This window comes from Betta splendens, chromosome 7, assembly GCF_900634795.4.
Source record: "Betta splendens chromosome 7, fBetSpl5.4, whole genome shotgun sequence".
Lineage (NCBI taxonomy): Eukaryota > Metazoa > Chordata > Actinopteri > Anabantiformes > Osphronemidae > Betta > Betta splendens.
Window position 1 is genome coordinate 17,745,324 of NC_040887.2, and position 26,151 is coordinate 17,771,474.

The window sequence follows — 26,151 nt, forward strand, 5'->3', positions numbered from 1 at the left end:
AGGGCAAATACTGTAGGTGCTCTGTGAAGCACCTCCTGCAGCCTGAGCCTCAGCCATGTGTTATCTGAATAAATCATGTATCAACTGTCATTGTTTTGTATGTAAGTATTCTTACGTCTTGTGATGTAATGCATTCTTTAATTTCTTGCCTCAGCTAATGGGTCGATTAGAACCTCTTGGTGAGCAGGAAGCAGCAGCAACATCAGCCGAACAGGAGACACTTACAGATGTGGAGGCAGAGGAACGTGAACAGGCAACTTCTTCCTTACTAGATGAGGCTCCCATCAAAGAGGAGGATGCCGTTAGTGAAAACACGACTCCAGGAGAGGAGGGGGAGGAACTAATGGGGGATCAGATGGAGGGTGATAAGTCAGACAACTCAGAAGTGGACCCAGCTCAGCCAGAAGAAGGGGTATCTGAAGGAGAGAAGGTTGAGAAGTCACAGCTAGAGGAGGAGAACCATGAAGTGGAAGAGAAGGCAACCAAAACAGAAGAGGACAAGCAGCCAGAAGAAAAAACACCTAACAGAGAGGGATTTAAGAAGGAGTCACTGCCTGAACAGGGAGGTAACACTGCAAAGGAGGAGACACCAGAAAGAGAAGAGGACAACGAATCACAGGAGGAGACAGCACCTAAAGAAGGACATGAAGAGGAGTCACCACTAGAAGGGGAGGCACCAGAAAGAGATGAGGACAATCAGCTAGAGAAGAACACAGCACCTGAAGAGGAGTCATCACTTGTAGACAGAAGCATCATTGAAGAAGAGGAGGCACCAGAAAGAGAAGAGGAAAATCAATCAGAGGACGAGACAGCATCTAAAGGAGAAAAAGACGAGGAGGAGTTACCACTAGAAGAGGAGGCTTTAGAAACAGAAGAGGCAGATGGGGAGACAGTGTCTGAAGAAGAGGAAGATGAGCAGGGGTTACTGACTGAGGAGGACGAGCACGAAGCAGACGGGGAAGTGGCATCTGAAGGTGAGAAGAGTATAGAGGAGGAAGATGCAGAGGAGGAAGGAGCAAAATGGCAGAGAGAAAAGCTCAACGTTGAAGAGGAAAATGAAGACTGTAAGTCACTTAATTGACTGACTCTAATTTAAATGTTTTTGCAGAGGTAATCTCACCAAAGGAGTATTTTTTCTGAATAGTACTGTACCACACAGAAAGGAAGGGAAGCTTTGTCCACACTGTAACAAATACTGTAGGATGACGTTACTGCTCATTAGGTAGAAAGGAAAAGGTCCAATCAGGTGAATTCAGTCTACACTGAGATAAGAATCAGCCTTAAATGCTGGGACTCATTCAGGTTTTATCTGACAAAAAGAAACCCAGAAGCCTTAATCCATCAGAGAGACTGTTTATACAGTACGCACTTGTGTCAGGGCCAGATTTTGTGCTAAGCTGGAACCTAAAGCCAGTGATATCAGAACAAAATACAAAGTGTTCATCAGTAATCAGTGAGCCATAATAATCTTTTTCGTTGATACAGTATGAGATGATATTTGACTGATGCACCCACATGTACATGGCAGTTGTTTACTCAAAAACAACAACTAAGTTCAACCAAGAAAATTATATCTTAGAAACAAGTATTTTTGGTGAATAAACTGTATTTTGAGCTACCAGGTGCTTTATTAACCAGCCAGACAGACTCTATGCGTACTGTCCTGTACGAGTCTAGATCAAAACATGACTGCACGTTTTTAAGAGGTTGAAAACATTGGCATATGGTTACAGCAGAAGTGCCCTTGGGGGCGATTAGGGCAATTCTGTGGGCCCACGAACCCTGAGGGGCCCACAGAGATCGGATTTATTAATAATAACATTATTATCAGTAATATATGAGATTTCAAGAATTCATCTACAAAACAATTGCCACTAAGACTAAATTACATCTTATTTCTGCCTCTCTAGTCAAATTAGACCCGTCCTCCCATTTACTGCATGGTTCTGTCCGTCCATTTGGATACCAAAGATCCCTACTGAGTGAGACGATCAGATCGTCAACTAGTGATGGGAAGTCCGGCTCTTTTTACAGATTTGGCTCTTTTGCCTACTTCAATATGAAGTAGGCAAAAGAGCCAAATCTGTGCGCCTTAAATTTTAGCCGCATTTAGCAATTATAAATGGTTTGTCTATTTCTAAGCATATTTTTATTCTGTGTTTTCAAAGTTTTTAAATTTTTAAAATTTTTCAAAACCTTTATTTTAATGCAGTTTTTACTTTTCAGCAGAGCTGACCAATGGTGGCTGAAGATTTAGCTCTCCCCGGCGGGAGTCGGCTCTTCTCCTTTGCTACAAAGCATCGGCTCTTACAGCCGTCGTGCCAAAAAGTGACTGTCTGCTAGAAATCGATTGCGACCAGTAGTACCATTATGAGGCTTTGTTCACGTTGCCAAAAAGGGATTACAGCCAATAAATATTCATAAGAAGCTTATTTATTCCTCATTTTAACTTCATTGTCCTCTGCTGGGTTATATTAATAGATTTAACGAGCATCCAGCTCACTTGACCACTCTCTTTACCTGTCTGAGACCAGTACAACCAGTAAGATGCTCGTTTCACGTTGCCAAAAAGTGATTACAGCCAATATCTTTTGATGAGAAGCTAATTTCTGCCTCATTTAACTTCATCAAACTCTTCTTGGTTATATTACCAGGTTTAATGAGCATCCAGTTCATCTGACCACTGTCTGTACCTGGCGGACACCACTATAACCAGTATGATGCTCGTTTTACGTTGCCAAAAAGTGATTCATGCCAATATCTTTCAATCAGAAGCTTGTTTTTGTCTCATTTTAACTTCATTGTCATCTATGCATGCTACTGGTTCTACTGGTCTGAGGCAAGAACAGACAAAGATAAGATGGGCTGGATATTTATTACAAATGTAAATATAAAAAAGCATAGCTCAATGTATTTAGAAAACAATAATAATAATAATAATAATAATAATAATAATAATAATTTATCAAAAGCTTTGGATGTAAAATCACGTTTTGGCAACATTAAAAAACATCTTACTGGTTTAACTATGAAACTATAGTATCATGCAGACACTAAAAGTGGTAAAATAGCTCAGTGGTCACACTGCAAATTCAATCAGACAGAAAAAGTACAAAAATGTTGCTGGGTCGTACATATGAGTCCAAGCGCCATGTCATAGAGTTAAAGAGTCACGGTCGAGGATCTCTGTAAAGAGAATTACGATGATGTCTTAACGAGCCGGTGCGCTTCTGCGTTCGGCAATCGATTTCTGGCAGTGAGTCACTTTTTGGCACTACCACCGGCTCGTTCGCGAACGACACATCTCTATCGTCAACGTCCTCGCTGTCAATGAAGCATAAATCTGTCCATCAGAAACTGAAAGAATGGTTTACCAAAGCAGAAAGAGAGAAGAAGGGCCCACAATAAGTTTCATTTTTTTAATTAAAGAAGGGTTTGCAAATTTTATACATGGAGCTTCCTTGCAGTATAATGTTAGCGGTGCTTTCAAAGCCGACACTCCATGTACTGTCATCGCAGCGCGTGCCCTACAGTATGTGCTTCTAGACAGCCAGCGAACAGAATAAAAACATGTCCACACAAGGCGTTCGTTCCTTGAATTATATTACAAGTAGTAAAACATGAACTGCTACCGTTTCTCCTTACTGCTGAAGCTAGCTTACAAACGGTGAAAATACGTCCAAGATGTGCTATTTAACGAGAGCGGTAAGAGCACTCGCTCAAACTACTTTCCAAGATCCAAGTGCAGAGCTCTCACTCTGACAGGTTTACAGAATCTATCTTTTAACACTTTGCCTCCTCATCTGAACGGAATCACACTAATTTAATAGCACGTGTTTTTCATTATTGAAAATGAAATTATTATTATTTTGACTGAATACTGATACGTTATTGTCAAAACAAATACTAATTTTAACCACAGCTAGATTCAAAATCACAACCTTTAGATCAGCGGTGGCCAACCCTGGTCCTCGAGAGTCATTGTCCTGCTGGTTTTCCAACTCTCCCTGCTGATTTACCTTGATCAGGTGTGTCAGTTAGGTGCTTATTGACTGAACACACTTGGTTAAGGATGTCAGTATTAGCTGGGACAGGGAGAGTTGGAAAAACAGCAGGACTGTGGCTCTTGAAGACCAGGATTGGCCACCCCTGCTTTAGATTACCAGCTTTGCACTCTAAGCAATTCCACCAACCAGGCAGTGTACTTTAGAAGGCAGTGGTCAATACTATTAGAAAAGCGTAGGGCCTGACCGTATTTTTTTTCATAGGGCCCTTACTGCAAGTGGCGCCCCTGGGTTACAGTAAACATGTGAATTTACTTGACTTGAGGAGACAGTACATGACAGATAGTTTGAAGTTCAGCATGTTTACAGCAGACCACTGACGTTAAGCAATACCACCACTGTGTGGAGGAGGAGCTATTGCTACAGTCGCCTGATCTCAGTCCACCCCTCAGTCACATCAGTTTCACTTAGATTCCTTAAAGAATGTGAATCCTCAGTTAATCCTGAATGTACCACATGCTTCGTGTTTTCAGAGCAACATGTTCCTGATGAGGTCAGACCAAGGTCAAGTTAGGACATTATAGACTCAACCCCTGCTATGCCTTTTTACTTTTTATTCATCTTTAAAACATGTTTTGCATTGGGATACTTCTCTCATGTATTTACTCTCATTTTAATAATAAAAACTTGGTTCTTTCCCTTTTGTATGATTTACTTTGTGTTGCTCTTACATATGTCTCTCTTGTTGTACTTTAATGCTTCTGAATTCTCAGTTGCCTTTGCTGTATTTACATTTTTAGAGAATGGAAAATATTCATATACAATACTGATAAAATTACATAATTTTGGGGTGGCACAGTGGTGCCGTGGGTAGCACTGTTGCTTGCCTGCCAATGAGAAGGAACTGGGTTCAATTCCTGGGGCCTTTCCCCATGTGCAGCGTGTGCTCTCCAGCTTTCTCCCACGGTCCAAAAACATTCATTCGTTTGTTGGTCACTCTAAATTGCCTTTAGGTGTGTGTAAATGGTTGTCTGCCTGTGTGTTGCCCTGCGATGGACTGGTTACCTGTTGACATGCTGAGACCTTATTCTTATTATATGAAAACCAAAATGCAATACTGACCTTCACAACCTCAGTGTCAAACCAGAAGAGACAGTTTGAGTAGTGGCAGAAAGTGTGCAGGAGATGATAGTGATAGTGAATAGTGATACTTATCAGGTTGTATATTTGTACTGTACTTGATCTAATCCCACAACAGGATAAATGACTAATAGCTTTTTTTTAAAGAAATATAATTGTGACACCTTGCCATCTTAAGGTCAGAGTTGTGTTAATCTGCACCAAGGGCAGACTTGAACAGTGGACACATCACTATAAATAATCTTGCAAAGTAAACACATAATATTACATAGAAGAAAATCTGTTCACATCTTGTGTTTTCACAGCTCGAGCTGAAGCTGTGTGTCGACAAAAAGTCTAAATTGACTGCGTGTGCATGACGAGTGAAAAACAGGAAGTCTCTCTCTCTCTCTTTCTCTCCTATAGCTGGTTACAGAATCGTTTGGTCCACTCTCTCCCTCTTGTCCTCTTATCACTGCTGCAGTGTCTCAGTGCTTCCATTACTGACCTTCTGCAGAGACCATGCAGGCGTTTGTTCCCAGGTAGGTTCTAAGAACAATTAAGTCATTTCTATATTCCTATTTCACCAGTTTGTCAAGCCTTTATGTGTGTGGGTCATCCTGACGTCGAGTAATGCTGCTGTGCAAATGCTGCAAGTCGTGTTATATGAGGTTGTATCTTTGAGGATTGATAATTAGTCTGCCTCTTTGATCTACTCAATAAGCTTCTCATTCACATTAGTAGTTACTGCTAAAGACTTCCTCACCAACAACTTGAACTGGTTCATGTTTAGGTCTCAGAGAACTATTTTAGTTAGGATTAGTGGAGTGTTTGGTTGTTTTTTAGCTGAGTCTTGTGCAGATGTTGATTATTTCCCTGTGTAGTTTCTAGCTCCTGCACATGAGAATATGCACATAGAATGCATATTCTCCTTGTTGTCCCTTGCACTATGCTGCTGCTGACCACTCTGTTCTCAGACAAGATTCAAGATCAATAGCAGTAAAAGCTTGTCTGAGGGAAGTAGGTGACTCTGGGTAAGACAAGATGCTTGCTCAGGCCTTTCCTTCTATGGAAGACGTGCTTACGTAAAGTCACACTGACGCTTCCAGAGCATCTTCCGCTGTAAGCATCCTTTTTTCTGATGGCTGCTTCAAAGCAATGTGAACCGAAAGTGGTGTTAAAGCAGGACAGGACTGATCCTTTAGATCAGGATAAGGACAAGGATGGAGGGATGTAGAGGTGATTTTACACAGAATCCTGTTATTTAGTTGTGTTGGCATTAAACTTGGGGATCAGGGACTGTGTCCAACCATCTTGCCTGTGCTCTGTTGTTGCTTGTTGTTGTTGCTGTGCTTTTCTTTCTGTCTATCCCCTCACCCCAACCGGTCATGGCAGATGGCTGCCCACAACCAGCCTGGTTCTGCTGGAGGTTTCATCCTCGTTAGAGAGGTTTTTTTTTAGGTGCCTACCTACCTGCTGGCAGCGGTGAATAGGTGCAGTAGGTCGTCGTCATTGATCCATAAGGTTGATCACGGCTCGGATGATTTAACCAGCAGACTGGTTATCCTCTCCTCAGACGGGAGGATCAAAGTTTTTGATTTAGGTCGGGTGATAACATCCGAAGCAAGTGGGTTTGGTTGTGTAAGGTCTTAAACCTTACCTCACGTGCCTTGAGATAACCTTTTTGTGATTTGGTACTATATAAATTGAATCAAATCGAAACGAAACGAAACAAGAATAGAAAAGGTAATTAGTAAGGCTAATACACAAACAGAATCTACAGCATCTTATTTTGTAAACTTTTCAGAATGCTTCAGTAACAATACAGTAAAAAATGCACAAAAAATCAGTCAAATGCATGTTTACTTGTACAACAGACTTGTATTTGTACAGTGGATGTGTAATAAAAGCATCTGTAATTATGACTGAGCATCTATATCTTTCAAAATCAGAAATTCATCTTTCTATCAGAGACCATCCAGATTCCAAAAAGCTGCTGATGCAACATGCTGATAGGATACATATAAAAATTGTAATGATGCAATAACCATGTGTGTTCTAAAGTAATGCCATCTATGCCATGCTTTGCATGAGGAAAAAAGCAGTGGAGTGATATAAGCCAAACACGGCCTCAACAGGACTTTGGTCCCTGGGCAAGCAATGTACATTGTCTCCTACTTTTGCTGTAAAAGTAATGACAAGGATTAACCCAGACAGGAAACCAAAAAAAAAAAACAGGAAGTGATGCCATACCAGCCAGACAAGATGAAACCAAAGTGCCTTTGGAGGCCGGACTCAGCATCATTTCAAAGAAATATTCACCTTAATGTTCATTTGAACCATGTGTCAAGTCGATTTACTTCTCACCAGTAACACATATCAATACAATACAAATCTGAAAAAAAAAATACTAAAAGCATGGAAAGCGGTGCCATGTGTGTATTACTGCCTTGGTTTGGATGTATTCACATATATTTAAAGGTCGTATCTGACCCCAGTGAGAGATGAGGAAGCGGAGTCTCAGAGGAAAGCTAAGTCTCGCCATGCCAGACAGACCCGCAGGTCAACACAGGTATGTGCTGACATTAATAATCTAATGTTTGTATGGCAAATGTCGGTGATGGTTTTGAATGGATGCCGCAGGGGGTCACTCTAACAGACCTGAAGGAGGCTCACAAGACCATCAGCCTGTCAGCTCAGGACACACAGACAGAGGAGGGAGGTGCAGATGACAGGTTCTGTCTGACAGATGAGAGGAGAGTCACAGCCAGCCTGAAGTCCACACTAACAGAGATCAGGCCAAAATGGAGCCAACTGGACGAGGTGTTTCATTTATTATTAATAGAAAATAATTATTAGTACTGGTTTGTCAGTTTGGAAGATATTTGTGATGCAGGATTGATATTTGTTTCTTCTGTATGAACAGCAGGGGAACATTGAACCCTGGTTACAAACTCTCACTGAGTCTCCAACAACAAACCTTTCATCCTGCGGTCTGCAGCACTGCAACAACTCCTACCAAGGTTAGAAAAGCACTTCATAGCTTCCATTCTTATCTTCAACAGCTGTCAAAGATGAGTCAACCATCACTCTGTACATGCAGCTGGCGAGAGATGGCAGACGGATAAAAACCATAACCCTGTGGAAGAAGCAGAGCACCAACAGAGTTACTGTGATGGTACATGGTGTGAGGTACTGCAGGTTCATGCTTTAATACACAGATAGTAGCAGCAGCAGTAGTATCCCTTGATGCCACTAGATGGCATCAAAGGATCCAATTAAGTCTTCAACACAGTTTTGAACAGAAAGTGAACTTTCTACAGTCACTTGATATAAAACACTTTTACATATTTGAAGTTCCTATAGGAACAATCTGATGTCCAGTCCTGTTTCACTGAGCAGCTTGGACTAATCTTGGTGATTTTGTTGAACTATCACATCCTTCATAGCTGCCACAAAGATGTTCCTGTTGTGTGTGAATTAATATTAATTAGTGCCATTGTTTCATGTTCGTGTTCTGCCTCACCCGAAGGTTCTGAAGCTTCAAAGGCAGCCCAGCTGTGATGCAACGACCTGGGTTGTGCTGCAATGGTAGATGTGAGGTGTGTGTTGAGGGTGTGCTGTTTTTCTATCTCATAGAAAGACAGTGCAGGAGGCCCAGAGCCTTCCTCCCTGCTCCCTCAGAGTCACTTTGCCTCTTCACATCACATGGCTGAGGTGTCTCAGCATTCCATACCATATTGGGCGAAACAGATGCTATGACTGTTTAGTTATAGTCTTGGATTTAGAGAGATCTTCAATGTTTGTCTTAATTAAAGCTTTGTCGTCCACCTGTGGGTTTACGTGACCCTGAATCAGGTTCACCTACTGGGTGCAATCTAGTAAGTCACTGGAGTTTTACTGATGGTGTTTATACTTTTAATAGGAATATGGAAATTCAGACTGCTATAAGAAGGGAGTCAAGGGATTATCACCTAATGGCAGGTGACTTTTACAACATTATACAGCAGAGGATCATCAACGTTCAATGTGTAGTTCCGTCTGAATGTAAGTCCCTGTGAGCTGACTCCAGGTCTGTGGTTCAGCTGTCACCCACGGTGGAATCTGAAAACAGAGCTGTGTTAGTAACATGAGAGTCTTTTAGTGTTTGTGGGCAGACTATATCTGTCTGTGACAATCATACTAAGCAGCAAGGGTTCATCAAAAGCACCCCAGCCTGTCCATCACCGCAGCTGACCTCTCAAGAGTAACACACAAGAAAGGTGCAGGTGCAGAGTAGATCAGACATTCTGCGACATCTACGAAGCTGGATATGGTTACTAATGAGTATCAGAGAAGACTTTGTCTGTAGCCAGTGATACTACTTCAGAGTCTTGTGATCATATTAATGTTGTTGTTACAATGTTGTTTTATCTTCAGAAAAAAAACACAAAGACAATATCATATATGGAAAGTCCTAAAGTAAGGCTAAGGATCAGACTGGGGATATACTCCATCTGGGATCAGCTCTTAATAAAAGTCTCTAGCAGCAGAGCCAGTGTGTTCGCTGCTACTAGCAGATAGTTGCAGCACATAAATATACTGTTTGTATAAACCTACTGAAGCCAGTTTAGATTCTTGGAAGTTACATTGTCACATCTCAACCATCTGTCATAAACACTCAAACAGCAAATCACTGATGCAAGACAAAATATATCAGGGATAAAACTATCATCATTCACTTTACAGGAGGAGCTGAAGATGGAAAATAAATTGTGCTAGAACGTAAATGAACATTTCCTCATCGCATCTTGGCAGCTTCGTCTTTCTGTTTTTGACTAAGTTTCACTTTTACTTCACTCTGTCTTATCTGTGTCTGTACTCTGAGCCAGATGAGGCAGGATCAGTTTAAGAACAGAGAGGAGCTGCAAAACTCACTATTAAAGGAAGATTCAGTAGTTATTGGCTCACTGGTGCAGACGATAGGAAGAAAGACTAGAGTTGTTAGAAGGAATAGTTCAATATTGAGAAAATACACTGGCCACCTTCTTTTTGAAAAGCACCTTATTAATCTATACTGATGCTTCCTTCTTGTTTCTGTGTGGTAAAGATGAATTATGAAATTTGGGTTGTCGTTGGAGCCTGTCTGCTCATGCTCATATTTACATATGCTGATGCTTGATGTGAGAAAATTAAAAATACAGCTGCATTGGTTACGTTCTCTGATCCCACAGTTCACTATGGCTGAGCTGAGGTTTCAGTGCACCACAGACACCAGTGTGGACCTGAAAACAGACTCTCCTCCCCTTGTGTCAGGAAATTCAGTTTTCATAATTAGGTATTAATCCTGAGAAAATGTTGCAGATAATTTTGGACCTGGTTAGTGGGAGAGTTGGCAACATCGACATTTGCCTTACAGTAGGTTTAAACCTTTTTAATAAAGTAAGTAGTAAAGTTTTAATAAAGTAAACGTCAGAACGGTTCTTCTAGACACAACGCTCCCTCAGCAGAGAAAAATATATTATTAAGTATATTATTATACTATTATATATTATTAAAAGCGTAGATGGCTCCTTAGCTTTGTCGTCTTACTTAAAGATATAATGATTGAGACACAATTTTGTACTAAAACATTGACATCTGCCTTAAGTTTACAACTTTGAGACTGTTGCAACATTCATGTCTTTCTTTAATAAAGTAAACATCAGAACAGAAAAGAGTGTTTGCCCCTGGTTCTCATGGGGCAGACAGCATTGACCCACGGAGGCCCACTCCGACCTCGGGTGATGTCTCTGTGGCTGCTGCAGCGCAGCCTGGGGGGCTCTGTGTGGGCAGCTTTGGTCGCAACATGCCCTCCTGGAACTGAAGGTGTGTGGGCTCCCCTGCTGCTAGAGTACTTCCCTCCGCTCGTTGGATGGGCGTAGTGGCAGAGCTCCTCCCATCACCCTGGCTTTCACAAGTGGCATTGTTCATGCACCAACGTCTGCCTCATCCTTTGGGTGAACAATGTTAAGCTACAGCTTTACTAACCTTGTAGTAAAACACCTGAGCTGATAAACAGGCTTTTTAAACCCAACTATGGGTAAGGTATAAGTATTACTGATACTTATCACTACCAATATCAATAATGTGTGAATATGGAAATTGTGATTGTTGTATGTCATGGCTATTATTAAGTAGTATGGGATATGTATAACAATGCATATGTGTATGTATATGATATGTATATGTTTGTATGAGTATGTGCACATACCTTAACACTATTATTGGTTTTAGTATTAATCTAGGGTTCTAAGGTAAACCACAGTACAACAGTTGTTTAGTTATGAATGTGTTAGCCTAAGATACATCCTTGCTTATTTATTTTGCACCGATTGTTTACTTAACAGATTTGCTTGGTTTCAGCAGCTGGTTGCACCCCCACACACACACACCCCAAAGCAGAAACTTAACCTGTCCACCAACACAGCAACATCACACATATTTAGGATTAGCTAAATAAAACATTAAATAAACCATTAATCAAGAAGAGTATATATATTTTTTATATAAAGCAAAGCTGTCCATCACCATATACATTCAGTGTAATATATGCTGCTTGTTAAACTGCTGGACAGAAAAAAAAGTAAACATCAGAAAGGTACTTCTAGGCACAACAAGATATCATCTCTTTATGGACACTCCCTCAGCAAAGTGCAAATCCCATTTTTAATTTTTACACAGCACACTCTCCTCCCTCAGGGTGCAGCACACAAAAACCAAGAACACAATACACATACACATGAACAAAATGCTAAATTAATTTCACCAAAGTTATAACATTACTTAAATCCTAACTTTAACTATAACACTACAAACACAAGAACGTTACTTTACACATAAGCCTAAGTGGTTCAGGACGGGAATAACCATATTATTTTTCTCATTTATATGTTTCATATTTTTCCCATTGAAATGAATGGAAATAACTTTTCAAATCCTCTTCAGCTTTGTTTACTTTCAGCTTTGACTACTTCTGCATACTTTGAGCTACAGACACCATTTGAACTACAAAATAATCTTCAACTATTCAACTATTAATCTATCGTTCAGCTTTTTGATATCGTTAATACTTTCTCAGTTATAGCAGTTTAAGCATAGGGTGGTTTTGAGGATATCTCAGCTTTTCCATTAGTGTGTAATGTGTGAACTAGAGTGTGTGATGTCACAGCTAGAGTGAGGACATGTTTTTTTAAGACAGAACTTTTCTATTTAAATCCTCACCAAAGCCACAGTTTTCACTGTATGAACATAATTTTTTCACTAAGTCGTAGTCATACTTAATGACATTTCTGGTTAAGCCCTCAGAGGTATATTTTAGATTGTAGCTGCCTCAAAGTGCAGAGTCCAAAAATCCTCCCATAGACTTCAATGGAAATGTTTCGCTGGCTTCTGGCGAGAGTCACAGAGGATTGTTATTTTTTAATCGTGACTGTGGCCACAATTTTCACTCCTCAAAAATAAAACTCACCAGTTTCACACTGAAGCCTTGGGATTCATATAGAACAATTATTTTTGTGATAAACCTTATTGTTTTGCGGTAACAAGCCTGTTAAGCAGGGTTGGAAATCAGCTTCACTACAGCTCATTGAGCTGTTCTGTAGAGTTTCCTGCCTTTGGAGAGCTGTTTCCATGACAGCTGGAAGCTTTTTTTATACTACCTGATCTTTCTTGAATAGGTATATTTAGCTATACTTATATTGTATCAACCACTTTCAGCTATTTGAATGTTTTTAATCTTCTTTTAAGGAATGAATAAAGCAATATATGCAACCATACACCATAACAGAAACTTAAAAACTTAAAATATTTTTGAACAAAAATATTTTAAGGATCTTCAGCTTTGTCCTTTTACTTAAAGATACAATAATTGACATATGATTTTGTATTGAAAAAATATATTTGACTTGGGTTTACACCTTTGAGACTGTTGCTAATAAAGTTAATATATTAATTACTAAACATTTGAAAGAGAGAAAGCCTTTCGGCTTTGTCCTCTCATAGCTTTGAAATGCTTGGCGCAATGGCTGAAGTCCTTGACTCTGGAGTGGGTTTGAATCCCGTCTCAATCATGTTCATGCAATGACATAATATTATATTTATGTATTTTCCAGATAGATTAAGTTATATGCTTAATGTACCCCTTTTTTCATTTTTAGTCTTTTAATTTAGTATGTATAGTGCTACTCTTACAGTAGCATATACTGTGGCTGAGTGGTTAAGCAGCTTGACTCTGACTCTGGAGATCCTGGTTTAATACCAGATTGGAACAAGTATCTCAATAAATTCTTATATTATTATTCTTATATTATTATATATTATAACAGATTCTTAGCCATCCATCCATTTTCCTAACCGCTTACCCACTAGTGCGGGGTCACGGGGGTGCTGGAGCCTATCCCAGCTGGCTACGGGCAAGAGGCAGGGTACACCCTGGACAGGTTGCCAGTCCATCACAGGGCAACACATAGACAGACAACCACACAGTCACACCTACGGGCAATGGAGAGAAGCCAATCAACCTAATGCATGTCTTTGGACCCACGCAAACACGGGGAGAACGTGCAAACTCCACACACGTTGCACCAGGGCTGCCTCCGGGAATCGAACCTTCTTGCTGTGAGGCGACAGTGCTACCCACCGCACCACCGTGCCGCCCACAGATTCTTATAATATCCAAAAGTAGTTTTTTATTTACATTCAGCTCTGCACCGTTTGCTTTGCAGATCCAATCAGCTATGGATTCAACTCATCAGCTAGTTTCAGTAATGTTTCAACTGGTTAATTACAAATAGTTAATTAGGTTTTTTTTACAGTATGTTAAATACCCTGACTCCCTCCCTCATATATAACTCAAATAAAACTATAATAAATTGAGTCATATTTTTAATGCATCAGCATCATTTAGCTATATTATGAATGTTTCATTATACTAAAGAAATATAGAAATATTTTTGCTGTTTATTATGACTAGTTCATGACACTGCTTTACAGTTTTCTTCCATGTCCTTTCAAAATAAGAACAATCCAACTCTTTAGCCTAAATAGCACTTTTTCTGCTTTGGGCTGGTTAATTATGATTACTTAATGAGCCTTTTTTAGCGTTGAGCAATTTGATCATTACAGCTTTTCTTTCAACAAGTCTTTTTCAAGTTCCTCATTTTGAAATGCAACTACTTAAGCTTCTTCTGCAAATATTCAACTCTGTTTAAACCACTCCTACATCTACAGTATTTGGATACATTCATCTATGCTTCATGCTTCCTTTGTGTACATTCAGTTATGTTTAAAACACCCTTTCAGATATATACAGCTCTACAAGCTCTACATTCAATTCAGCTCATTTACTTCCAGCAATTTGTCAGCAATACATTCAGCATGGAAGCATTCACTGTGCATTTTCTCATGTAAATGCTTTTTCTAGTGTTAGCATTGATATTTCCCTTCTACAGTACGTCCTTTCGACAATTGCCAGCACCTACCTCTTCCTACACTCTTTGAGCTACAGAAACTGTTCAAATATAAAAATGTTCAGCTTTTTGGGGATCAGTGTGCTATTAGTTTTCTTAGTCATATCTTTTATACTTTTGTAAATATGAAGCTTTTTAGTCTCCCTATCAAAACAAACAAGATTTATACCATTGCCACTATGATGTGTAATGCAGCCATGTAAAACAAAGGCAGTAGCTCCTGTGGCTGAGTGGATAATATCCTTGGGTCTCAGATTCAATTCCCAATTATGGCCCCTGCAAGATGTAAAACTAAGTTGTAATATTAATTTTTGTTTCCTTTGTGCACATACAGCTCATTTTAAAAAAATGCTAGATATCTTTGTCTATGCATACAACTCTTCAGCTTTTAAACTATGTTTTCAATGTTTCAGCTACTTTCAGCAATTCTTTAGCAAGACACTTAGTTAAGTATGTATTATGCCGCTTAGAGAAGTACTATCAGCAGCCACAGTATGTTGCTCTGACCTTGAAGACTCTGGTTCAAGTACTGACTAAAGCAGCAGTAAAATGGGGAAATTATATGATTTGCATGAAAGTATTAAGAGAATATGCAAACTCTTCCAGCTGTTTTCAATGCTTAAGCTACTTACAGCAATTCTTCAGCAATACATTCAGCATGGAAGCATTCACTGTGCATTTTCTTATAGAAATGCTTTTTCTGGTTATTATTCCTTTTTCGCCCTGTATTTCGGTTTTATCGCCTTTATCGTAGTATCATCGTTCAATTTTCTAAACGTGTGTCATCTTTTGGAGATGGGGGCTATCCTTTTTCACATTTTCAGCTTTTTAACTTTTTTCATATTCTATTCTATTCGCAGCTAAAGTGCGAGGGCTCCTTTCTTTAAAACGGAACTTCTGTATTTAATTTGTCACTACAGCCACAAATTTTACTCTATCAACGTAATTTTCACTAAATCGTAGTCATGCTTGTCTTCTTTTTAATGATGTGTCAGGCTAAGCCATCAGATCTACACTTTAGTCACTTTCGTCTTTCAGAGTTTTTGGGCAGAGTTTTTCCCAACCGGTCTGCATGTGTTTTGTGGACTTGGAGAAGGCATTTGACCGTGTCCCTCGTAGACGGGAGTATGGAGTCCAATGCTCTTTGCTAAGGGCTGTTCGGTCTCTGTACAACCAGAGCTGGAGCTTGGTTCACATTGACGGCAGTAAGACCTGTTCCCGGGGCATGTTGGTAGGGCTGCCCTTTCACACCAGTTCTGTTCATTATTTTTATGGACAGAATTTCTAGGCGAAGCCAGGGGCCGGAGCGGGTCTGGTTTGGGTACCACAGGATTTCGTTAATGCTTTTTGCAGATGATGTTGTCCTGTTGGCTTCATCGGGCGCCAGGGGGTTTGCAACTGAGTGTGTTGCGGCTGGGCCATGGTTCTCGTTCATGAGTGAGGGAAGGAAGGAGCATGAGATTGACAGACAAATCGGTGCGGCGGCTGCAGCAATGCAGTTGGTGTTCCATCGTGATGAAGAGGGAGCTGAGCTAAAAGGCAAAGCTCTCAATTTACGTTCCTACCCTCACCTATGGTCATAAGCTTTGGGTCATGACCGAAAGCCCAAGATCACAGATACAAATGTCCGAAATGAGCTTTCTCCGTAGGGTGGCTGGGCGTTCCCTTAGAGATAAGGTGAGGAGCTCTGTCACTCGGGAGGAGCTCGGAGTAGAGTCGCTGCTCCTCCACATCGAGAGGAGCCAATTGAGGTGTCTTGGGCATCTCGTTCAGATGCCTCCTGGATGCCTCCCTGGGGAGGTGTTCCGGGCATGTCTCAACGGTAGGAGGCCCCGGGGAAGATCCAGGACACGCTGGAGAGACTATGTCTCTTGGCTGGCCTGGGAACGCTTTGGGGTACCACCGGAAGAGCTGGAGGAAGTGTGGAACTCTTTGCCCAGACTGCTGCCCCTTTTTAGCGTTTTAATCATTGTAATGTTTTTAATCTTTGTCATCGTTTTGTTGTAGTCAATGTCTTGACATCAGCAACCTATAAGGCTTTGGCATTTTTTCGGCAACAGAACAGCTGTCCCAAGTAATTTCTTGAGAAATTACTTGTTCTAGTTAGCATGAAGGTCTTTAGCATCAACAAACCTCGTAAGGCCACAGGACAAGCTGTGTCTCCTGACGTCCCAAAATACTAAGAGTCTAACTGCACTCTAACTAACTGCAGTCCTCCGACTCTGCTCCACCTCCCGTTATCCTCATCCACATCAGTTAGCAATTTTAGCCCTCAGCTTTAAGACTGGTCACTGCAGAACCCCTGGCAGGCTGCCACGGAGAGCTGCCAAAGCTGAGAATAGAAGAGAGAAATGAGACGTGGGGGTTAGGAAGAACTGGGAGGGTGACCAAGGGATGGAGAGAGAGAGCCATAGAGGGAGGGAGATGCACAGTATAACTTTGGGAAACCTATGAAGAGCAAGCACAGAGAGCAAACTTCTTTCTGAAGACCATTTTCTCTTCTGGTACGGACAGAGGAAGCTCAGAGGTAATTTCCTTATTACAGAGCTTTTTGATTTCTTCCGTTACTTGATTGTCTGTGCTAAGCGGAGTGAACACACAATCCATCCCCATAGCTCAGGGGAGTGTGACCCACCGTTACACACCTGTTGCTGTAGAGAAGTCACACTCATGGGTGTCTGACGGGAGCCTCAGGACCAGGTCAGAGGAGGAAAATGTCATCCTACTACCCACGGAAGGACCTGACACGCAGCAGGAAGTCACTGACAGAGTCTCCACCTTCGTCTCCATCCCCTTCAGACAAAAACTACAGAGTAAGAACATGAACCTGTATGTATGATTTATTTACATGACACAGTTCAAACTGTTAATATTCTTTAAAACCTTTATTCACAACATTAAAGTAAGCTCCATGTCCTGGAGGTGGAGCTGAACCTTAAACCATGTTCAGATCTACTTTCCATATGTTTAGTGTGATCACTGCAGAAATTTGCCAGGTTGTTATTGTTAGTCATCATTTGACTTTATCTGTTAAAAGTATGATCAGGATGATTAGATGGAAACATGCCTTCTGTAATTTCCTGTATTTATTTTTCTTAGTGTCTTATTCTTATGGACGTTGTTTGACTGTAGTGCATCAGACTGTCACATTTAAAGCTAAAGAAAATGAAATGTCAGAACCACGTAAAGTCACTTCACACACGGTGACAGTCCAGGTGCTGGCAGTGGATGCTTCTCAAGAAGTGCCGTCTCTCTTTTCATGTGGTGAAGCTTAAATGTTAATTTCCCATGATGACAGTGCAGATTGAATTTGGCAGAGGAAGTACAATGCAGGAGAGTTGAGTCAGGTTGTATTGTTCTGATATTTGAAGTGTTTTTCAGAGCCTCTAAAATGCAATGTGTGCTGCAGCTGTACAGTGTATGCAACAGGGGGTGGAATAAACAACACATTTGCATTATTGGATCCCACTCATCGTTAGACAAATGTGAGCTGTGGTGGAAAATAACAATAATAATATTAAGAGAATTAACACATGTACTGTCCTTATACTTAAATTATTCTTGCCCCTAATGAAATATATTTATAACATGAAATATATTATAATTATAGTTTTTAAGTATTATATACATTAAAAATAGAATTTCAAAATTATGTGTTTTTTTAAAATAAATATAAGCAAATCTAAAATGAATAAAAAATCATCTAAAAAATGAATGAAAGAAACAGGCTGGCTATATATATAGTGTGTGTGTGTGTGTGTGTGTGTGTGTGTGTGTGTGTGTGTGTGTGTGTGTGTGTGTGTGTGTGTGTGTGTTACGTCAATGCTTTTAGAGTGAGAAAATGGCAGCCAGAAGCTCTGATGTGCTATAAAGAGTTAACACAGGAGGAGGATTAAAGGTGAGTGAATGTAGAAGAACTGTTGTATTTTTATGGTTCTGTGTGCGGTGTGACTTCCAGCAGTGGTAGTGAAGTCTGGGAGCTCAGATTTACCAGCTGCAGTGATCACGTTAGATCTAAGGGGGATACACCTTGACAAAAGGAAGTGAAGTAGTGAGATGGATGGTGACGGCCAGTTCAGTGTCTGGTATATGCCATAGCAGGAACCATCAGACAGCGGCCCCGTCCCCCCGCCACTTAAGCCACTTTATGCTCCCCCCAGCTGATTGGCTCCTGATCCACTTTGGCCAAAAGGAGTTGCTGAAAACACATGTGCTGCTTCTGACACAGTCTATTCTTTATAAGAAGAGAATAAGTTGTTTGATGATGCAGAGATGAATCCTGCAATTCTGTAATCCCAGTTTGGTAAACCTCAGTTTGTGGGCTCAGTCACCATTTTACTGGAATTATGTTTTCAATGTTCACCAATCTCTTAAGCCCTTAGTGTGAAATAGGTTTGCATACAGGGATGAGGAAAAGTTCATATTACCACAAGTAAACTTTACCATGAATCAATCAAAAAATTATGTGGCTAATCATTCAAGCTGATTATTGAGCATATAGCCAAGCTGATTTAAGCTTTTCGCAGAGATCAGTGAGTGAGATTCTCCTTGGCTCCATCCTTGGGCATTTTTTGTCTGAGGTCACAGAGGTCTGTTATTTCCTGAACAGCTTTGCTGAAGCACATGACCACATAAGGACAGGCAGAGCTCGCTGGTTTGTGTAAACACTGAGCTGAAATATCCATCAGCTTTCCAAACGTGAGCAAGAGGAACAACTACACTCTTTTGATGTACAGTGCATTTTCCTCCTACAATATAAAACATCTGCCTTGTGTCTCAACCCACCACACATGTTTCTAAACAGAACAAAACAAAAGTGTTGAAAAACATCTTTCACTGGTGAGAGAAGCCGCACATCTCTGAGCCTGTCCCCATACTCTGGCACCCTCTCTCCATCTGACACTACTGTATGTCTGTATGTCAAATGTCTCTTAAGTATATTGCATTCATTCTGTAACAACAGCCGCCCATGTGTTTCAGTGCTGAGATGAATCTAACTGAACATCTAGATGGACTGAAATCATTCTATTAGAGTTTGTGTCTACAGTGGGTTCGTAGCCAACAGCACTGTGCAACCACCAGGTTGAGTTTCCATTCTCCAGCAGCCAGACTGCTGGAGAATGGAAACACACTAAATATGTGATGAGAGCAGACAAGCTGGCAGAAACTTAGACCAGTGGTCTACTGCTGATCCGTCCCTCACAGGGTGTTTAACTTCTGATGTCATCCCTAAACTAGACCTATTCTAAATGATTAACTGAGCTTCGACCCGTGTGAACCCTGTCAGTGCAGAGATGAATGGTCCGCTTCGCCCTGGCACCCTAAACGCACTGTGTTAATTCACTGGGAGGCTTTGATTTTTGTTCTACTTCATCTTAAAATGGAAACGATCTCACAGGCCAAGCTTGTCTTGGTTCTTATCAGACAATTTACGTCTACAGTGAGCTTGACAGACCATGGTGTCAGCTGCTCCCAAGCTAACACTGCTTCTTTGTTTTTCAGCACGAGAGACTGTCAAGGTAAGGATTCAGAATTGTTTTTCATCTCATACAACAACTGTACTTCCTGAAAGTGGTCATGGAATGGTCAATGGAACAACATGACTGTGCATGTGCAGTGACTGTCATCTGTGCTTTTTCTAGATATGATTCCAGCGGAGAGACTGCAGCAGATAAACCACTAGGCCACATCAGCTCGTACACACGGAGGGAGGCGAGGCTGGCTTCTCTGAGCAAACAAGTGCAGGACTCTGCTACCAAAGACTACAAGAAGGTACTGTAGTCACTCTGAACAATTCAATATAAGTGTTGCATCAGAGAAAAAAAATTGAGACTAACTGTAAATTAAGAGCATCACTGTGATCTGATACATCTCACTCAAATGGTTACACACACAGCTGAGCCACAAAGACAACACAGCCACAACAAGACTTTACAGAAACCATTTCAAAGCTAGAGGATTAAACAAAAAGTTGACATAGACTTTGTCTGTTTTTATCTTTCCGGTTCAGATGTACACAGATGCATTGCATGAAAATGAGAGGCTCAAGTCCAGACTGCAGGACAGCAAACAGGAGCTGGTCAAGATACGCTGCCAGCTGGAGAAAGTAACTCAGGTACAGAACCAGTTTAATCTCTCATAGAAGACTCATCAGAAAGTTATGCTGAAAATATGACATTCATTGTGTCATTCTAACTTCTAGAGGCACAACAGAATATCAGACAGATCAGCAGTACTAGAATCTGAGAAAAGGGTAGGAGACAAAAGCTAATTTATTTTATTTTTCTTCTATTTTTCTGTTTAATTATAGTCAGTATCATGACTTTCTATTTTACAGGAAAAACAGGTGCTTGAAAAGAGAGTGTCAGACATGGAGGAGGATCTGAAGGTCAGTTCACGCTTCCATTCCATGTACAAAATCACATACATGTAAACTATTGGCTAAGAAACAGGCCAACAGTAACATGTCTCATAGTGGCTGTTCCCCATACACACAGGCCAGGGTTAGCTAGGTAGGATTGGACTCAAGGACAAGGAAGAATAATGGTCCAGGCTCATTAACCACAGTGTTCTGCCAGGCTGCTTCCTGCCAGGCTAAGGAGGAGCCTGTAGCTGCTCCACTTATCCCACTTTTGGAGTGAACATGGTGACCTAGTTCCAGCTGAATACCAAACCCTGTCCAAAAGCAAAAGACCTGCTTTTTATGAAACATTCCTCAACTGCACTGTGTGTATTCTGCTTCACAAAGAAAGCCCAGCTGAGCAATGTCCACACATTCGTGATGTGCGCTGGATCAGTTGGGTAGTTTGTGGAATCAGATGAGACAAATTGTCTTCTTCACGAGGTTTGATGCTAATGAGAACAGAAGAAGTGGGGCAGACGCAGCAGCAGATGTTTAACTTTCATGTTGTCGTGGTTCCCTCAGCAGGACACCCCACTGCGGTTCCGCTGTGGGTACCAGCCCTGAGGGCAGGCTGTGTGAGGGTGAGTGGTAGCAGCGGACACCTGCCTGTCACCTCACGTCATCCTGTCTGTAGGACATGCATTAATGTTACAAGCTGAACCCTCTGATGTAAAGCACTGCAGGGAAAAGGTTTACTCACCCACACTCACTGGGTCATGTTAATATGTTACTGGTGTATTCCATGAGATAGAGTGCTTCAGCCTTTTCAATCAATTCCACACATACCTAGGTTTACACACAAGATCGCCACCTAGTGGACAGTAGCAGTAACATGTAGACCCACACAGTGACAAATTTGCATAGGATATTAGGTGGCACCTAATATCAGGTATTTCAGGTGTTTCACATCAGTAACATGTGAAGTTGTACATTTCATGCTGTGAAGTTGTACATTTCATGCAGAGAAGCAAAATGAGCCCTAAGAGCCTTTGAAACCTGGTTATAATTAACTGGATAGAATCATCTGCAGGGCTCAGGGCTGTGGTCAGAAACAATTTCATATCTAAGCGTTCGTTAAGAGAGTGAAATGAATGATTCTGGAGGCAGTGTGTTCTCTATTCACTTCACTCTGTCCTACAGTGTCTACAACACACACACACACACACACACACACACACACACACACACACACACACACACACACACACACACACACACACACACACACACACACACACACACACGTGTAGTACAGGGAGATGTAAGATAAGACAGATAAGGTAAGAAAAACCTTTAATAGTCCCACAGTGGGGAAATAACTTCACACAACAGCAAGTACAGATTTAGAGAATACAGCGACAAAACAGCTTGTGTTGGCACAGTACAGTGCAGTACAGTACAGTACAGGTAGAGTGAGCATGAGGTCATTGGGAGGGCACAGTAATAAATATAAATCTTATACTGGTTTGCAAAAATGTTGTACAGAAAACTTCGTAGCACATTGTGTAAATACAGATCTAAGAGGTTCCATTGTTTCTGTCCAACTAACAGTGGAGCTTCTCTCACACACACACATGCACGCACACGCACGCACACACCCACGTACGCACATATAAATATGAATACAGTTACACTTTGCACGTACAATACACGAAGCAGCAGAAACCAAGAGGCAGAAAACATACGTGTTCTGTGACTTAACCTCAGGAATAGCATCAAACCACAGTCTAACCACACTGAAATCAGGCCAAACACAGTGGAAAATGGATCATGCCTGTTTCCAGGCCCCTGTGCAGAGTCTGATGCACTGGGACTTTTGGAGTTTTATGAATTTGAATACTAAATAATAAATACTCCGGTACTCTCCACATGCCCCCAGGGGAAACCAGCTTTAGAAGTAGCTCTAGACTTAGCTTTGCTCGTTGCAGCTCCTGCCTCTGCCTCCTGTTTGTTTCTATAAATTCTTCATCTGTTGTTCTCTTCTGGCCTGAGTCATGTGGGGAAGCATGTATTTCGCTTTCTACACAAGGCCTGCTTCCCTGCATGCTTTCTCTGTCTGCCCCTGTCTCTGTCCTTTGTCCTCTGTGCAGGCTGTCCCTGCTCTGGCTCAGGTCCAGGCCCTGCGACGGGTCAATGAGTGTCTCCTGGCTGAGAACAGAGCTATGCTACGCGCCCTTGCCCGCCTCTCTGAGACAGCCTCCATGCCGGAAACGGAGGACCTCTGAACCCCTGACCTTGTCTGTCCTTCTCCCCCCACGCTGTCCCCTTCTTCAGACACATTCCTCTGTCCTCCTGGTGCCTCCACAGCCCCTGTTCCTCTCAGGCAGGTCGTGCGTCCTGCACCGTGCCGATGCTCAGCCCCCCCCTCACGCTTTATTACATTTTCCTGCATCTTCTCTTGTACATCAATCAGCTGCTCCCACCTCACAGTCACAAAACACTCCTCACACGCTTCCTTTGAAGCGTACTTTTAGTTCCAGTTATCGTTATCTCTTAAGAGTCTTTCTTTTGATGAATCTAAACTTAGCATTTATAGAAAACTTTGAAGCAGTGACACACATGATCAATTTAAATCTGTTTCCCATTAGCTAAAGTGATGAAGCTGGAGTACAAGGATGATAAGTGCCCTCCTGCCTGGATGTGGTCTGGAGGTCAAACAAACTACAGCTACAGTTTCATCTATGTTAATGTGGCAACTTCACAGCAAGTCATTTTTGGCATCCAGCCAAAAAGTAGTTCCAGCACAGAACCCCCCCGTGAAACTGCAGCTTTGAATCCTGCACATATCAAGCAAGCATAATAAGATGTCTTTGTATGGAGACTGGTGAGCTGTTACTCTACTGTACCACAGTGTGTCAGGACATTAACCCAAGCAATGGCCACGGCTTCTTACTTAGATGGTTTTCCTCCCTTCTTATTTGAGTCATAAAATCTGATCTGAATAGTGCAAGCTGTCAAAGATCTGCATTTTGAGAGCATTACCCATAGAATAAATCAACAAAAATCTGGAATTTCAGCAGAATCCAATCATGTTATGTGCCACAGGTCACAAACATGTCAATGCCAGATCGTCCTCTGTTTTGTCACAGAGCAAAAAGATGTTTCTCTCTGGTATAGGGGAAATAATTTGACAAAGAGGGTGGCTATTTTTAAAGATGACCTTTCGTGAGACACATGACCTACTTTTAAGAAATTGACCCGCTCTCCGTTTCCCTTCCTGACTTTTCTCACCACAGTGCATGATCAGGCTATATAACATGTCCTCGATGCCTGGCCTCAAAAAAACATGATTATTAATGTCCTGGTAAATGAACTGCACCCCCTGTAATTTTCAGTTACAAAGCATCTCTATGATTCAAATACTGTACATTCTCATGATGCTACAAACTTACCTTTTGGCTGTTCCAGGTTTTAACAGAGCTGAAGTCCGACAACCAGAGATTAAAGGATGAGAACGGGGCGCTCATCCGAGTCATCAGCAAACTGTGCAAATGAAACAACCCGAGCTCCAGAGGTGTGTCTGTTTTGTGGATGCAGCCATTTAACTTTCGGAGATGGACCAAGCTTTAACTTTTACTGAAAAAGACCAGCCAGGACTAAAAAAGGAGCGTTATGTTTTGTTGGTCTTTAGCATATACAATACACTGATGTACACCTTTACCAGTAAAGACAATTTGTTGCAGTGTTAAAGGTCTGTATGAAGAAACTATATCATCACATTGTGACATCACGTTTGTTGCTGCATCATGCACTGTACATTTTCTTTTTAATGTTGCCTTAATGTCACTTGTGTGACTGAACGTCTATTTTTGGTAGTACTAATATATTATATATGCATTATATTACTGATATAATCTACTGCATCACTGTGACCATGCATCCATTGGGATCCTCAAAGGTCAGTTTGTTAATTGGCAAACCTCTGATCCAGACACAATCATCTAAAAACAAGTGTTATCAAATCAAAACCTTCTTTTAAACATTAGTAAGTACATAAGTACATGTATATATCCTAGCAGGCACTCAACTGACCTTCAACATTAAAATATCGTTGAAATAAGATGATATACTGTATGAAATATATGAAACAACGTTTGTTTCTATGTAATGTTGACAGCAAGGCATTGAAATAATGTTGCCCTATCAATGTTGATTCAACGTTCAAAATCAACACATAATCCAATTGTAATTCAACAATAATTATAATGCTGATTCAACCATGATTTAACGTTAAAATGGCTGCTGGGTGCAGTACATTTCAGGGCAGTTGAGATCACCTTCATGGATCTGTCAGTAATGTTCTGGCGATGTCTGGGTTTTCTATTGCTTAGGTTGCAGGTTCCTAATAAAGTGTCCAGTGATGATTTTGTCCCCAGTGTGTTTAGTTTTCATGCACATGTAAGGACAGTGTTACCTTCATCTCTGAATGTTACACTTTCCATTACATTATTTAGGGTTTTCAGATTCGGTTGCTTTGTTTTTTTCTTTGTTTGCTAAACTCTTAAAATCATAACATGTTTTTTATAATTTAGATATACTGTAATTATTTATTCATGCATATATTAGTTTTTTAAGGACTGCAGTTCAGTTGATCTTTGTGTTCACTTCTACGTCAGCAAAACTGTTCAAAACAATTCATCGTTGAAATGTTGAGCTAGTTCTGCTTTCGTTTGAACAGTATCAACATGCATCAGCCTTTGTACACATCATTTGTGGGGCAATATTTACCTAAAAAATGTTTTCTGTAATTTTTGGAACAATGAGAATTAAAAGCTGTAAGTGAAACAATTAAACGTTGAAAGACTGCTGATAATCAATTGTTCCTTATTTGGCAAACATTGCTGGAGATCTAAACAGTGGAAACACACTCACTTGCCTAAATAGCCACCTATTTAAAAGTCCTTCAGTTGTGGAGCTACTATAAATGGTGAACTAAAGACATGCATGACTTTGGTGGCACCAGCATTTGTGTGATAGTTTTGGAGTAAAGGCTTCTGTTCCTCTGGTCACATTAAATAAATTGGTTTAGTCAAAGGTACAAGTGAAACACAGATGGGTGCAGCTATATTTCTCCACAGACACTGAGCTAGGCTATTTGCAGAATGCTGTAAATAACATGCACACATTGGTATACTCA

General features: G+C 40.9%; 1 protein-coding gene across 1 annotated transcript; it reads left to right on the top strand.

Moving 5' to 3' along the window:
• The first annotated feature begins 923 nt into the window (after positions 1-923).
• LOC114859059 (protein phosphatase 1 regulatory subunit 12B) lies at positions 924-25,807 on the top strand. The gene is made up of 12 exons (XM_055510202.1): positions 924-1,064; positions 5,550-5,665; positions 7,605-7,695; positions 7,767-7,946; positions 8,050-8,146; positions 8,227-8,315; positions 20,114-20,130; positions 20,254-20,383; positions 20,622-20,726; positions 20,814-20,864; positions 20,949-20,999; positions 23,105-25,807. Exons 2-12 carry the CDS (start codon positions 5,646-5,648, stop codon positions 23,237-23,239), a joined length of 966 nt encoding a protein of 321 aa, XP_055366177.1. The 5' UTR covers positions 924-1,064; positions 5,550-5,645; the 3' UTR covers positions 23,240-25,807.
• The last annotated feature ends 344 nt before the right edge of the window (positions 25,808-26,151 follow it).

Coding starts and splice junctions, on each gene's coding strand:
- LOC114859059 (XM_055510202.1), top strand. CDS start 5,646: ATGCAGGCGTTTGTTCCCAG. Junction 20,727..20,813: donor AGCTGGAGAAAGTAACTCAG/GTACAGAACCAG, acceptor TCTAACTTCTAG/AGGCACAACAGAATATCAGA. Junction 20,865..20,948: donor TACTAGAATCTGAGAAAAGG/GTAGGAGACAAA, acceptor TCTATTTTACAG/GAAAAACAGGTGCTTGAAAA.